At 47.6% G+C, this 11,862-nt stretch overlaps 1 protein-coding gene across 4 annotated transcripts in view; it reads right to left on the bottom strand.

Annotated features, from left to right (window-relative positions):
* The window catches only part of cnbd1 (cyclic nucleotide binding domain containing 1), an 82,796-nt gene extending 72,189 nt beyond the window's left edge, over nucleotides 1-10,607 (bottom strand). For 3 of the 4 annotated variants that reach the window (XM_078397239.1, XM_078397240.1, XM_078397237.1), the window contains exons 1-4: nucleotides 10,256-10,607; nucleotides 7,077-7,149; nucleotides 3,889-3,996; nucleotides 1,223-1,357 (exon numbers count right to left, since the gene is read on the bottom strand). In XM_078397239.1, the coding sequence (XP_078253365.1) occupies nucleotides 1,223-1,357; nucleotides 3,889-3,996; nucleotides 7,077-7,149; nucleotides 10,256-10,340 (401 nt within the window). In that variant the 5' untranslated portion in view covers nucleotides 10,341-10,607. The remainder of the gene's footprint in view (nucleotides 1-1,222; nucleotides 1,358-3,888; nucleotides 3,997-7,076; nucleotides 7,150-10,255) is intronic. The other variant, XM_078397238.1, reaches the window with a different exon arrangement.
* Nucleotides 10,608-11,862: the final 1,255 nt, after the last annotated feature.

Genomic DNA, 11,862 nt, shown 5'->3' on the forward strand with positions numbered 1-11,862 from the left:
CTGCTGCGCAAACAAAGGGAAACGTCAAACCTGGTGAAGCATGCTCTGAAGTCATGATCATTTCTCAGAAAAGCCTCATGTTAGGTCCCCAATTACTTAAAAGAACTCAAAAACAAAGTAATTCTCCATCTCAAAATCTTCCCGACCATTACACAACTCTTTAACTTGTGAAGACAACTATTTCAAAACTAAAACATGGAGTTGTTTTGAATTGTGAGGAAATCAGATAGCAAGAGCACAGGGAGAGACAGAATTAACATATTCAGTAGATGGCCTTTTGCTAAGAACCCTACCTCTACAACTGCTCCAAAAGATAATTTGGGTTGATACTAATCAGAAACTAAATGAACAGGAAGATTCACCCTCTGCTAAACTTCAAATTCAAGGCTTTTAAGGAGGAATACAATCAAACAAATGCTGGACGATTGTGGCTGAGGCTAGACACCATTGTGGGCCATCAGGGATGATCTCTAGCAATGACACATCTTTTGTCCCCAGGAAAAATAAAGTGGCCTCTCTCAATGACAACAGCTCAACAGTTCTAACATCAACCATAATAAGGTCCTTTGCAAAAATGATACTGACCCACATCTGCACCAGTCTGCCAGACAATCTAGACCCCGTTTAATTTGCCTACAGAAAATAATAGGTTTACGGAGAACGTTATTTCTCTTGCACTACATTCAGCTCTGGAACACCTCGACCAGAAGAACACCTAGGTCAAGATGCAATTCATAGACTATAACTCAGCCTTTAACACAATAACACTGAATAAGCTCATTCTTAAACTTCTAGACATTGGACTTCTAGACATTGGACTTTCCGACTGCAACTGGCTTCTCGACTTCCTGATCAGTAGATGTCAGTCATAAAGTTTCCTCCACCCTGATCCTCATGGTTGTCTACTCAGTCCTCTGTTCTACTCCCTGTCTACCCAAAACTGTATTGATCAAGTACAAAACCAACTCGATCCTTAAGTTCGGCAATCAACCCCACCACCTCTCTAAACGTATTGTCAAACTCAGGAAACTGGGTATCTGCTTGTCCTTATGTAATTGGATCCTCAACTTGCCTGGTCCATCACAGGTATTGACCTCCCCACCAGTCTTTGCATGTTTTACATGGGTCACAATAACAATTTAATACAACTGGCTTTTATTACTGGTTTCCTTAAAATCATAACAACGTTTAATCTACTTGTTTACAAAATAATGATACTTACTTTTTACTGAGTATTTCAAATAAGGTTTTAACATCTTCTTTGAGATGATGAGGTATATCATCCATGTACCGTTTGTCCAGATAACTCTCATCATCTTTTTCTGATCCCTTTCTCTTTGGTTTCTTGGTCAATTTGCTGTTTAAAGCAAAAGCATAAATTAAAAAAGGATAAAACTAAATCCTTGCATTTGAAATGTTGCCAGAGGTTAAATCTGTTTACTCAATATAGATGCATATTGAAGCAGGTTGGAGAAAGCATAGAACATCGCAGCATTACAAATATCATGACCCGAGCACATAATCTAGACTATATATATAATCACAAAATGCTGGAGTAACTCAGCAGGTCAGGCAGCATCTCAGGAGAGAAGGAATGGATGACGTTTCGGGTCGAGACCCTTCTTCAGACTGATGTCAGGGGGGCGGGACAAAGGAAGGATATAGGTGGAGACAGGAAGATAGAGGGAGATCTGGGAAGGGGAGGGGAAGAGAGGGACAGAGGAACTATCTAAAGTTTGAGAAGTCGATGTTCATACCACTGGGCTGCAAGTTTCCCAGGCGAAATATGAGGTGCTGTTCCTCCAATTTCCGGTGGGCCTCACTATGGCACTGGAGGAGGCCCAGGACAGAAAGGTCAGACTGGGATTGGGAGGGGTTGAAGTGCTTGGCCACCGGGAGATCAGTTTGGCCAACGCGGACCGAACGCAGGTGTTCAGCGAAGCAATCGCCGAGCCTGCGTTTGGTTTCGCTGATGTAAATAAGTTGACATCTGGAGCAGCGGATGCAATAGATGAGGTTGGAGGAGGTGCAGGTGAACCTCTGTCTCACCTGGAAAGACTGTTTGGGTCCTTGGATGGAGTTGAGGGGGGAGGTAAAGGGACAGGTGTTGCATCTCGTGCGGTTGCACGGGAAAGTGCCCGGGGATGGGGTGGTTTGGTAGGAAGGGACGAGTGGACCAGGGAGTTACGGAGGGAAGGGTCTCTGCGGAACGCAGAAAGGGGAAGGGATGGGAAGATATGGCCAGTGGTGGGGTCCCGTTGTAGGTGACGGAAATGTTGGCGGATGATTTGTTGGATCCGCTGGCTGGTGGGGTGGAAGGTGAGAACGACGGGGATTCTGTCCTTGTTACGAGTGGGGGAAGGGGGAGCAAGAGCTGAGCTGCGGGATGTAGAAGAGACCCTAGTGGGAGCCTCATCTATAATGGAAGAGGGGAAGCCCCGTTTCCTGAAGGAAATGAAAACTATGGAATTGACCTGGGGTAGTGTCCGGAAACTAGCCCAGAACAGACAGGAGTGGAGAACCTTCGTTGTTGTCCTACATGCCAGGAGGCATAATGGGCAGTAAGTAAGTAAGTTGATTCTCCAACTCTGGTTAAAAGACACTGTGCATTTACCCTATCTACTCCCCTCATAATTTTATACACCTCAGCCTACTGCCCTCCAAGGTGTAAAGTCCAACCTCTCCCTATGGCTCAGGCATTCAAGTTTTGGCAACATCCACGTAAATCTTCCATGCATTCGTTCCAGCTTAACGACATCCTTCCTATAGCAAAGTCTGAACACAATACTCCAAATGCAGTCTCACCAACATCTTGTACAACTGTAACATAACATCCCAATGTCCATACTCAATACTCCGACTGATGAAGGCCTAGGTACCGAAAGCCTTCTTGACCACCCAATAGAATAATTCAACAATTTGCAAGCCCTCAATCTTTTTTGTCTCACACCTTCTGTCTTTTCATCTCTGCCCTTTGTCCAACGATCTGCCTATCAAAACACCCTTCACCTGTATCAACCTATTACCTGCCAGGCTTTGTCTCGTCCCTCCTCTCTTCCAGATTTCTTCTCCCCCACTCCCCCACCATCAGTCTGAAGAAGGGTCCCAACCCAAAACATCACCTGTCTATGTTCTCCAGAGATGCTGCCTGACTCACTGAATTACTCCAGCACTTTGTGTCTTTTTGTGTCAATCAGCAACTGCAGCTCCTCGTTTTTACATCCATATATGAACAGTACCTTGAAATCATAAAAAAGTGCTGCAGAGCAGTGAGATGGACTGAGTTAAACTGTGAGAAAATCTCAAAGGTGGCAAGTTGCAATAAAAATAACAATTTGAGAGTAAAGCCATAAAAGGGAGTCATACATTGTGATGATCTCATCACTTGCGCAAACTGAGACCAAAAATAATTTCTTATGAAAGGCCAGAGAGTACATGGAAATATCTCAGTCAAATTTGTAAAGCAGATTTATTCTAATAATATTTAGCTTTCTTCATACTGCAAGCAACCTTTGTATTTGTATTTGTATCACCTTACTTGTGCATGACAAAAACCTTGGCATGACAATCAACAAAAAGATAAATCTGTAGTTGTACAATATTTTTGAGCCTGAAAATTACTTTTGACAACATTCATAAATAGGCAAGACACACTACAAATGTCTGACATTATTGAGTCATATTTGATATACTTCGTTCATAAGTGAAATTGCAAGTGCAAATTGTGCCTTGAGCTATTTTTGCATTTTAGCAGTCCTAATCCATTGGAGAAATAAACCAGGAGGTTCCAAGCAATATTTGGGGTTAGCAAGAAACGACAGCTCCACTCTTTTTGAAATGATAAAATTGCCTTCCTGGATGACTGCAAAACACATTTAAATTTCTCACCTTGCTAGCACAGGAATCTTGGGTAACACAGGTTTTGGTTGAATGAATATTTTTCGATATCGCTGTAGGAATTCACAGTGAGCTTCTGGTGTACTTTGCGGATTATCTCTAAAAACATCAATAAAACACGGTTATTTGAGACTTTCGTTAACTTTATCTGAAACATATCAAACAAGCCTTCATTTTTCAAATTAGTAGACATAATCCAGATAAAGTTCCAGTAAGGAAATTAAAGAAAGGCATGCAGAAAACCATGAAACACAACATATTGATAATTAGTATCAATTCAATTTAAATATACATAATGATCTTTGAATTTGTATTAGACACAAGCAATGCACTGTTGTGAATACATTGGGGAAGAGTTTAGTAGAAATTAGTTTAGTTATCTTAGTATTTAGTGGAACTTTCTTGATTAGTACAGGTGTCAGAGGTTATGGGGAGAAGGCAGGAGAATAGACAATAGACAATAGGTGCAGGAGTAGGCCATTCGGCCTTTCGAGCCAGCACCACCATTCAATGTGATCATGGCTGATCATTCTCAATCAGTATCCTGCTCCTGCCTTCTCCCCATACCCCCTGACTCTATCATTAAGAACCCCGCTATCATTAAGAAATCTATCTAGCTCTCTCTTGAAAGCATTCAGAGAATTAGCCTCCACTGCCTTCTGAGGCAGAGAATTCCACAGATTTACAACTCTCTGACTGAAAAAGTTTTTCCTCCTCCGTTCGAAATGGCCTACCCCTTATTCTTAAACTGTGGCCCCTGGTTCTGGACTCCCCCAACATTGGGAACGTGTTTCATGCCTCTAACGTGTCCAACCCCTTAATAATCTTATATGTTTCAATAAGATCCCCTCTCATCCTTCTAAATTCCAGTGTATACAAGCCTAGTCGCTCCAGTCTTTCAACATACGACAGTCCCGCCATTCCAGGAATTAACCTAGTAAACCTACGCTGCATGCCCTCAATAGCAAGAATATCCTTCCTCAAATTTGGAGACCACAATTGCACACAGTACTCCAGGTGCGGTCTCACTAGGGCCCTGTACAACTGCAGAAGGACCTTTTTGCTCCTATACTCAACTCCTCTTGTTATGAAGGCCAACATTCCATTTGCTTTCTTCACTGCCTGCTGTACCTGCATGCTTCCTTTCAGTGACTGATGCACTAGGACACCCAGATCTCGTTGTACGTCCCCTTTTCCTAACTTGACACCATTCAGATAATAATCTGCCTTCCTATTCTTACCACCAAAGCGGATAACCTCACACTTATCCAAATTAAACTGCATCTGCCATGCGTCTGCCCACTCAGACAACCTGTCTAAGTCACCCTGCAACCTCATAGCATCTTCCTCACAGTTCACACTGCCACTTAGCTTTGTATCATCTGCAAATTTGCTAATGTTACTTTTAATCCCTTCGTCCAAGTCATTAATGTATATTGTAAACAGCTGCGGTCCCAGCACCGAGTCTTGTGGTACCCCACTAGGCACTGCCTGCCATTCTGAAAGGGACCCATTTATCCCCACTCTTTGCTTTCTGTCTGCCAACCAATTTAATATCCATGTCAGTACCCTATCCCCAATACCATGTGCTCTAATTTTGCCCACTAATCTCCTATGTGGGACCTTGTCGAAGGCTTTCTGAAAGTCAAGGTACATCACATCCACCGGCTCTCCCCTGTCAATTTTCCTAGTTACATCCTCAAAAAATTCCAGAAGATTAGTCAAGCACGATTTCCCCTTCATAAATCCATGCTGACTCGGAATGATCCTGTTACTGCTATCCAAATGCTCCGCAATTTCGTCTTTTATAATTGACTCCAGCATCTTCCCCACCACTGATGTCAGACTAACTGGTCTATAATTTCCTGTTTTCTCTCTCCCTCCTTTCTTAAAAAGTGGGATAACATCAGCTACCCCTCCAATCTTGAATCTATAGAACATTGGAAAATGATCACCAATGCGTCCATGATTTCTAGAGCCACCTCCTTAAGTACCCTGAACAGCAGACCATCAGGCCCTGGGGATTTATCAGCCTTCAGTCCCATCAGTCTACCCAACACCATTTACTGCCTAATGTGAATTTCCTTCAGTTCCTTCAGTTTCTTTCAGTTATCCCACTAGAACATCTGGGAGATTGTTTGTATCTTCCTTAGTGAAGACAGATCCAAAGTACCGGGTCAACTCGTCTGCCATTTCCTTGTTCCCCATAATAAATTCTCCTGCTTCTGTCTTCAAGGGACCCACATTTGCCTTAACTATTTTTTTCCTCTTCACATACCTAAAGAATGGGGTTAGGAGGGAGAGATAGATCAGCCATGATTGAATGGCAGAGTAGACTTGATGGGCCAAATGGCCTAATTCTACTATTCCTTATGACCTTATGAATATAATAATTAGGATGAGATTTACTTGCATCTATTTGACATGATATCATGTAACATGAAATTTTAATAGATTGAAATAAGGTCCTAAAAAGCAGCTATGTTGTAGGCGTAACACCCTTTAGTGAGATGACAGGGTGTGGTTACCTGAAATTGTTAAACTCAATGTTCATACCCACAACTCTGACTCACCCAAGTTCCCCTCTCCCCACCAGATTCCACCTGACAGTCACCCTATAGAGCTCTCATCCCCTGACCTACTGGCATCCTCTGCCCACCATCCCTCCCTTATCTGGTTCCACTTATTACCTTCCTTACTTGTCAGATCCTAGCATCAGCAGTCTCTTGCAAATCCACTATCACCTACCAGTTTCTGCTCTACCTTCACCCTGCCCTCACCTGGCTCCATATGCTTCTGCCTTTTTAATCTGTCAATATCTGTTGCTACCTATCACTGCCTACAGCTGTTTCCTAAATCCCACCCCTTTCCCTTTCGCACATTGGATATTGACTTAATGGCGCCTCTTTAAAATAATGGATTCACACAAGTGTTATCAAACACAATTTAACACAAAATCACACAAGAAAATATTATAACAGCTGGTGCAACACTTGGACAGAGGAAGGTTTTGAAGAGTCAGAAACAAGTGCAGCTGACTTACAATATCTCTTGATGGCAGACAAACTAATATGAGCTTTGCACAAATGCCAAGAAATAGAGGGTTTATACTTTCCCATAGAGATTATTTTAAAGGTCGCAAAATAGAATCAATTCAATTCTACTATGTTGAATGGTACCTGCTCTGTAGACCACTGATATTGCATAATTTCTGCACATTCTCATAGTCAATTCCTAAAGAATAGTTTGTTCCTGGAAGAAACAGAGCATTTTTAGTTTGAAATCATCCATATTTATGGCCATGGTAAACTTTGTATCCTTAAAGTCCTACTTTTGTACATTTTTTCTAAATATATTTCAAGCAGAGCTGCAGAAGCAAGGAGACATAATTTAGATGAGAGTCGCTGAAGCCATATGTTTAGCTCCATCAAATCTTCAGGGAGTTAATAATGTAGCACGTACAATTTTGAACTCGGCAAGTAGCAATAGTGTAAGGCCTATGATCCTAACACTGTGTGTGCTGTAGAATTTACAAACAGCCATCCCACCATCAAAACTATTAACTACGACCAGTGACAATTTAACTTTGCAGGAATTAAGGAACTTGATCATTCAGGTTGAAGAAGGGTCCCAAAACATCACCTATTCTTTTTCTACAGAGATGTTGCCTAACATTTTTTTTTTGTAAACCTGTGTCTGCAGTTCTTTGTTTCTATTTCTTGCTAATTCACATAATGTTTGAAGCCAGGCAAGCATTCCCCTGCAGAAACGTTATTATATATCCACTTTAAGAGGAAATAATACAAATTTAATCAAAAAAGTTATCCAGGTCAACATTCAGAATCATTCCTACAACTGTTAGACTTTCCTTTTGGCTTGATGGTCGCATGAGCATGACATGTATGACTCCTGGAAAATATTTCACAAATTCACATATTTTAAAAATATGTTCCCTTCAGTTTGATGCGAGTGACCTAAAGTGATCAGACTTTTGGAATATCTCACAAGCAGGCCATTCCGAACATCATTCCACGCTGATCTGAGGGTTGTCGGAATTGGTGCCCCTCTTTTTAACCTCCTCCCTCTGTCACTGCCACCTCCCTCGATCACTGCCCTCCCTCCTTTCACCACTGCTCCTCTCTTGACCCATGCCCCGCTTTGCACCACTGCCTCCCTCAATCTATACTGCTGTCCGCTCTCCTCACCACTGCTTCTCTTAACTGCTGAAACTCTCCACACAGCCACCTCTCTCTTAACCACTCGGTCCCCACTCCCGCCATCCCTGCTCCCTCCCCCACCACGTCCCCCCACTGTGGACCACCCTTGCCCCTCTTCACCACTGACCGTCTTCCCACCCTGCTTCCTCTCCCCCATTGCTGTCCCCTCTCTCCACCCCATTCCCCTCTGTTGACCACCCCTGCCTCCTCTCCCTCACATCTACCCTTCTGTTGACAACCCCTTGCCCCTCTGTTGCCCACCCTTGCCCCCACTCCCCCACCCCTGCCCCTTCTGTTGACAACCCGACTGTTGGGCGGACATGGTGGCACAGCGGTAGAGTTGCTGCCTTACAGCGAATGCAGCGCCGGACACCAGGGTTCGATCCCGACTATGGGTGCTGTCTGTGCGGAGTTTGTATGTTCTCCCCGTGACCTGCATGGGATTTCTCCGAGTTCTTCGGTTTCCTCCCACACTCCAAAGACGTACAGGTTTGTACGGCTTGGTGTAAATGTAACTTGTCCCTAGTGTGTGTAGGATAGTGTTACTGTGCGGGGATCACTGGTTAGCATGGACCCTGTGGGCCGAAGGGCCTGTTTCCGCGCTGTATCTCTAAACTAAACTAAACCCCTGCGCCCTCTCCCCCACCCCTGCTCCCTCAACATCACACCTGCCCCTCTCCCCGACCCCTCTCCCCCGACCCCTGCTCCCTCACACCTGCCCACTCTCCCCCACATCTGCCCCTTCTCCACACCTGCCCCCTCTCCCCCACACCTGCCCCTTCTCCCACACCTGCCCCTTCTAACCCACACCTGCTCCCTTTCCCCCACACCTGCCCCCTCTCCCCACCTGCCCCCTCTCCCCACCTGCCTTCTCCCCCACACCTGCCCCCTCTCCCACACCTGCCCCCTCTCCCCCACACCTGCCCCTTCCCCCACACCTGCCCCTTCTCCCACACACCTGCCCCTTCTCCCCTACACCTACTCGCTCTCCCCCACATCTGCCCACTCACCCCCACATTTGCCCTCTCCCCTACCTGTCCCTTCTCACCTGCCCCCTCTCCCCCACCCCTGCCCCCTCTCCCCACCCCTGCCCCCTCTCCCCCACCCCTGCCCCCTCTCCCCCACACCTGCCCCTTCTCCCCACATCTGCCCCTTCTCCATCACGCCTGCCCCCACTCCCCCATAGCTGCTCCTTCACCATCACCTGCCCCTTCTCCCCCACACATGCCCCCTCACCATCACCTGCCCCTTCTCCCCCACATCTGCCCACTCTCCCCCACATTTGCCCTCTCCCCCACCTGTCCCTTCTCACCTGCCCCCTCTCCCCACCCCTGCCCCCTCTCCCCCATACCTGCCCCTGCCCCCACACCTGCCCCTTCTCCCCCACACCTGCCCCTTCTCCATCACACCTGCCCCTTCTCCATCACACCTGCCCCTTCTCCATCACACCTGCCCCTTCTCCCCCACACCTGCCCCTTCTCCCCCACACCTGCCCCTTCTCCCCCACACCTGCCCCTTCTCCATCACACCTGCCCCTTCTCCCCCACACCTGCCCCTTCTCCATCACACCTGCCCCTTCTCCCCCACACCTGCCCCTTCTCCCCCACACCTGCCCCTTCTCCATCACACCTGCCCCTTCTCCATCACACCTGCCCCTTCTCCATCACACCTGCCCCTTCTCCCCCACACCTGCCCCTTCTCCCCCACACCTGCCCCTTCTCCCCCACACCTGCCCCTTCTCCATCACACCTGCCCCTTCTCCATCACACCTGCCCCTTCTCCCCCACACCTGCCCCTTCTCCCCCACACCTGCCCCTTCTCCCCCACACCTGCCCCTTCTCCATCACACCTGCCCCTTCTCCATCACACCTGCTCCTTCTCCCCCACACCTGCCTTTCTGTCGACAACCCCTGGCCTGTCTCTCCCACCCTTAGCCCTAGCCCCCCTCTGTTGACACCTCTGCCCCCGTCTCCCCCAATGCGGACCCTCTGTTGACCACCATTGTCCCTTTCGCCATCCACACCGCCTCCTCGGGGGAACGGAGGGAGGGAGAGGATCACGGAACATCGGGCTGGCTGTCACCGCCACAATCCCCCCTCGAAGCTCTCCAGCCGCAGGGACATCTCCCTGCGCCCCCTTACCGGCGGTGGGCGCCGTGTTGCTCCCACAGATGGCCGCGGGCGCCCCGGCCGCCATTTCCCTCCGCCGGCCGCCGGCCGTCTCCATGGCAACGGGACCGAGACCGGGACCGCAGCTGAGCGACGAGCACCAGGCCCGGGACACACACCGTAAACAGACGCAAAATGCTGCAATAAACTCAGCGGCACACAGTCAGCCGGCATCTCTGGAGAACACAAACACGGATAGGTGACGTTCAGGGTCGAGACCCTTCCTCTGGAGACATCCCTGGCTGAGCATTTATTCACAAAATGCTGGAGTAACTCAGCAGGTCGGGCAGCATCTCAGGAGAGAAAGAATGGGTGACGTTTCGGGTCGAGACCCTTCCTCTGGAGACATCCCTGGCTGAGCAGGTGAGTGGGCAAGAAGGTCGTGCAAGCCAAGGTGGCAAGGAGATGACTTTCTGCCTGAAATTGTCACCTCCTCTGGAAATGCTTGGGTGGACCAATCTAATGTTAATAATAATGGACACAAAATGCTGGAATAAACTCAGCGGGACAGGCAGCATCTCAGGAGAGAAGGAATGGGCGACGTTTCGGGTCGAGACCCTTCTTCAGACTGATGTCAGGGGGGGGGGCGGGACAAAGGAAGGATATAGGTGGAGACAGGAAGATAGAGGGAGATCTGGGAAGGAGGAGAGGGAGAGAGGGACAGAGGAACTATCTAAAGTTGGAGAAGTCAATATTCATACCGCTGGGGTGTAAACTACCCAAGGGAAATATGGGGTGCTGTTCCTACAATTTCCGGTGGGCCTCACTCTGACAATGGAGGAGGCCCATGACAGAAAGGTCAGACTGGGAGTGGGAGGGGAGTTGAAGTGTTGAGCCGCCGGGAGATCAGGTTGGTTAAGGCGGACTGAGCAAAGGTGTTGAGCGAAACGATCGCTGAGCCTGCACTTGGTTTCGCCGATGTAGAGAAGTTCACATCTGGAACAGCGGATACAATAGATGAGGTTGGAGGAGGTGCAGGTGAACCTCTGCCTCACCTGAAAAGACTGTTTGGGTCTTTGGATGGAGTCGAGGCGGGAGGTAAAGGGACAGGTGTTGCATCTCCTGCGGTTGCAGGGGAAAGTGTCTGGGGAGGTGGTGGTTTGGGTGGGAAGGGACGAGTGGACCAGGGAGTTACGGAGGGAGCGGTCTCTGCGGAAAGCAGAAAGGGGAGGAGATAGGAAGAAGTGGCCAGTAGTGGGATCCCGTTGGAGGTGACGGAAATGTTGGAGGATAATTTGTTGTATACGCTGGCTGATGGGGTGGAAGGTGAGTGTAATGTATTCATGCATATTCATGTTAATGAGTGGGTGTTCCTGGAGCCGGGAATGCTGGGTAAATAAAGGCGGTGTGATTCAGGCAACGAACGTGTGAGTGTACTTTATCTTTATGCCGTGCTGAATATAACAAAATTGGCGACGAGGACGGGATTGTGGAGGAGACTGAGTTTGTTTTGCATAGCTTTTGTACTGCTAAGTTTTAGGTGCTTTGCTACACCAGAACAGGCAGGAAGTCTGAGCTTGTGCAAGGAAAAAAACTCCTCGTTCCTTTGTTTAAAAAAAAAGGGAGAGGGACAAAATGGC

Source organism: Rhinoraja longicauda, chromosome 4, assembly GCF_053455715.1.
Source record: "Rhinoraja longicauda isolate Sanriku21f chromosome 4, sRhiLon1.1, whole genome shotgun sequence".
Classification (NCBI taxonomy): Eukaryota; Metazoa; Chordata; class Chondrichthyes; order Rajiformes; family Arhynchobatidae; genus Rhinoraja; species Rhinoraja longicauda.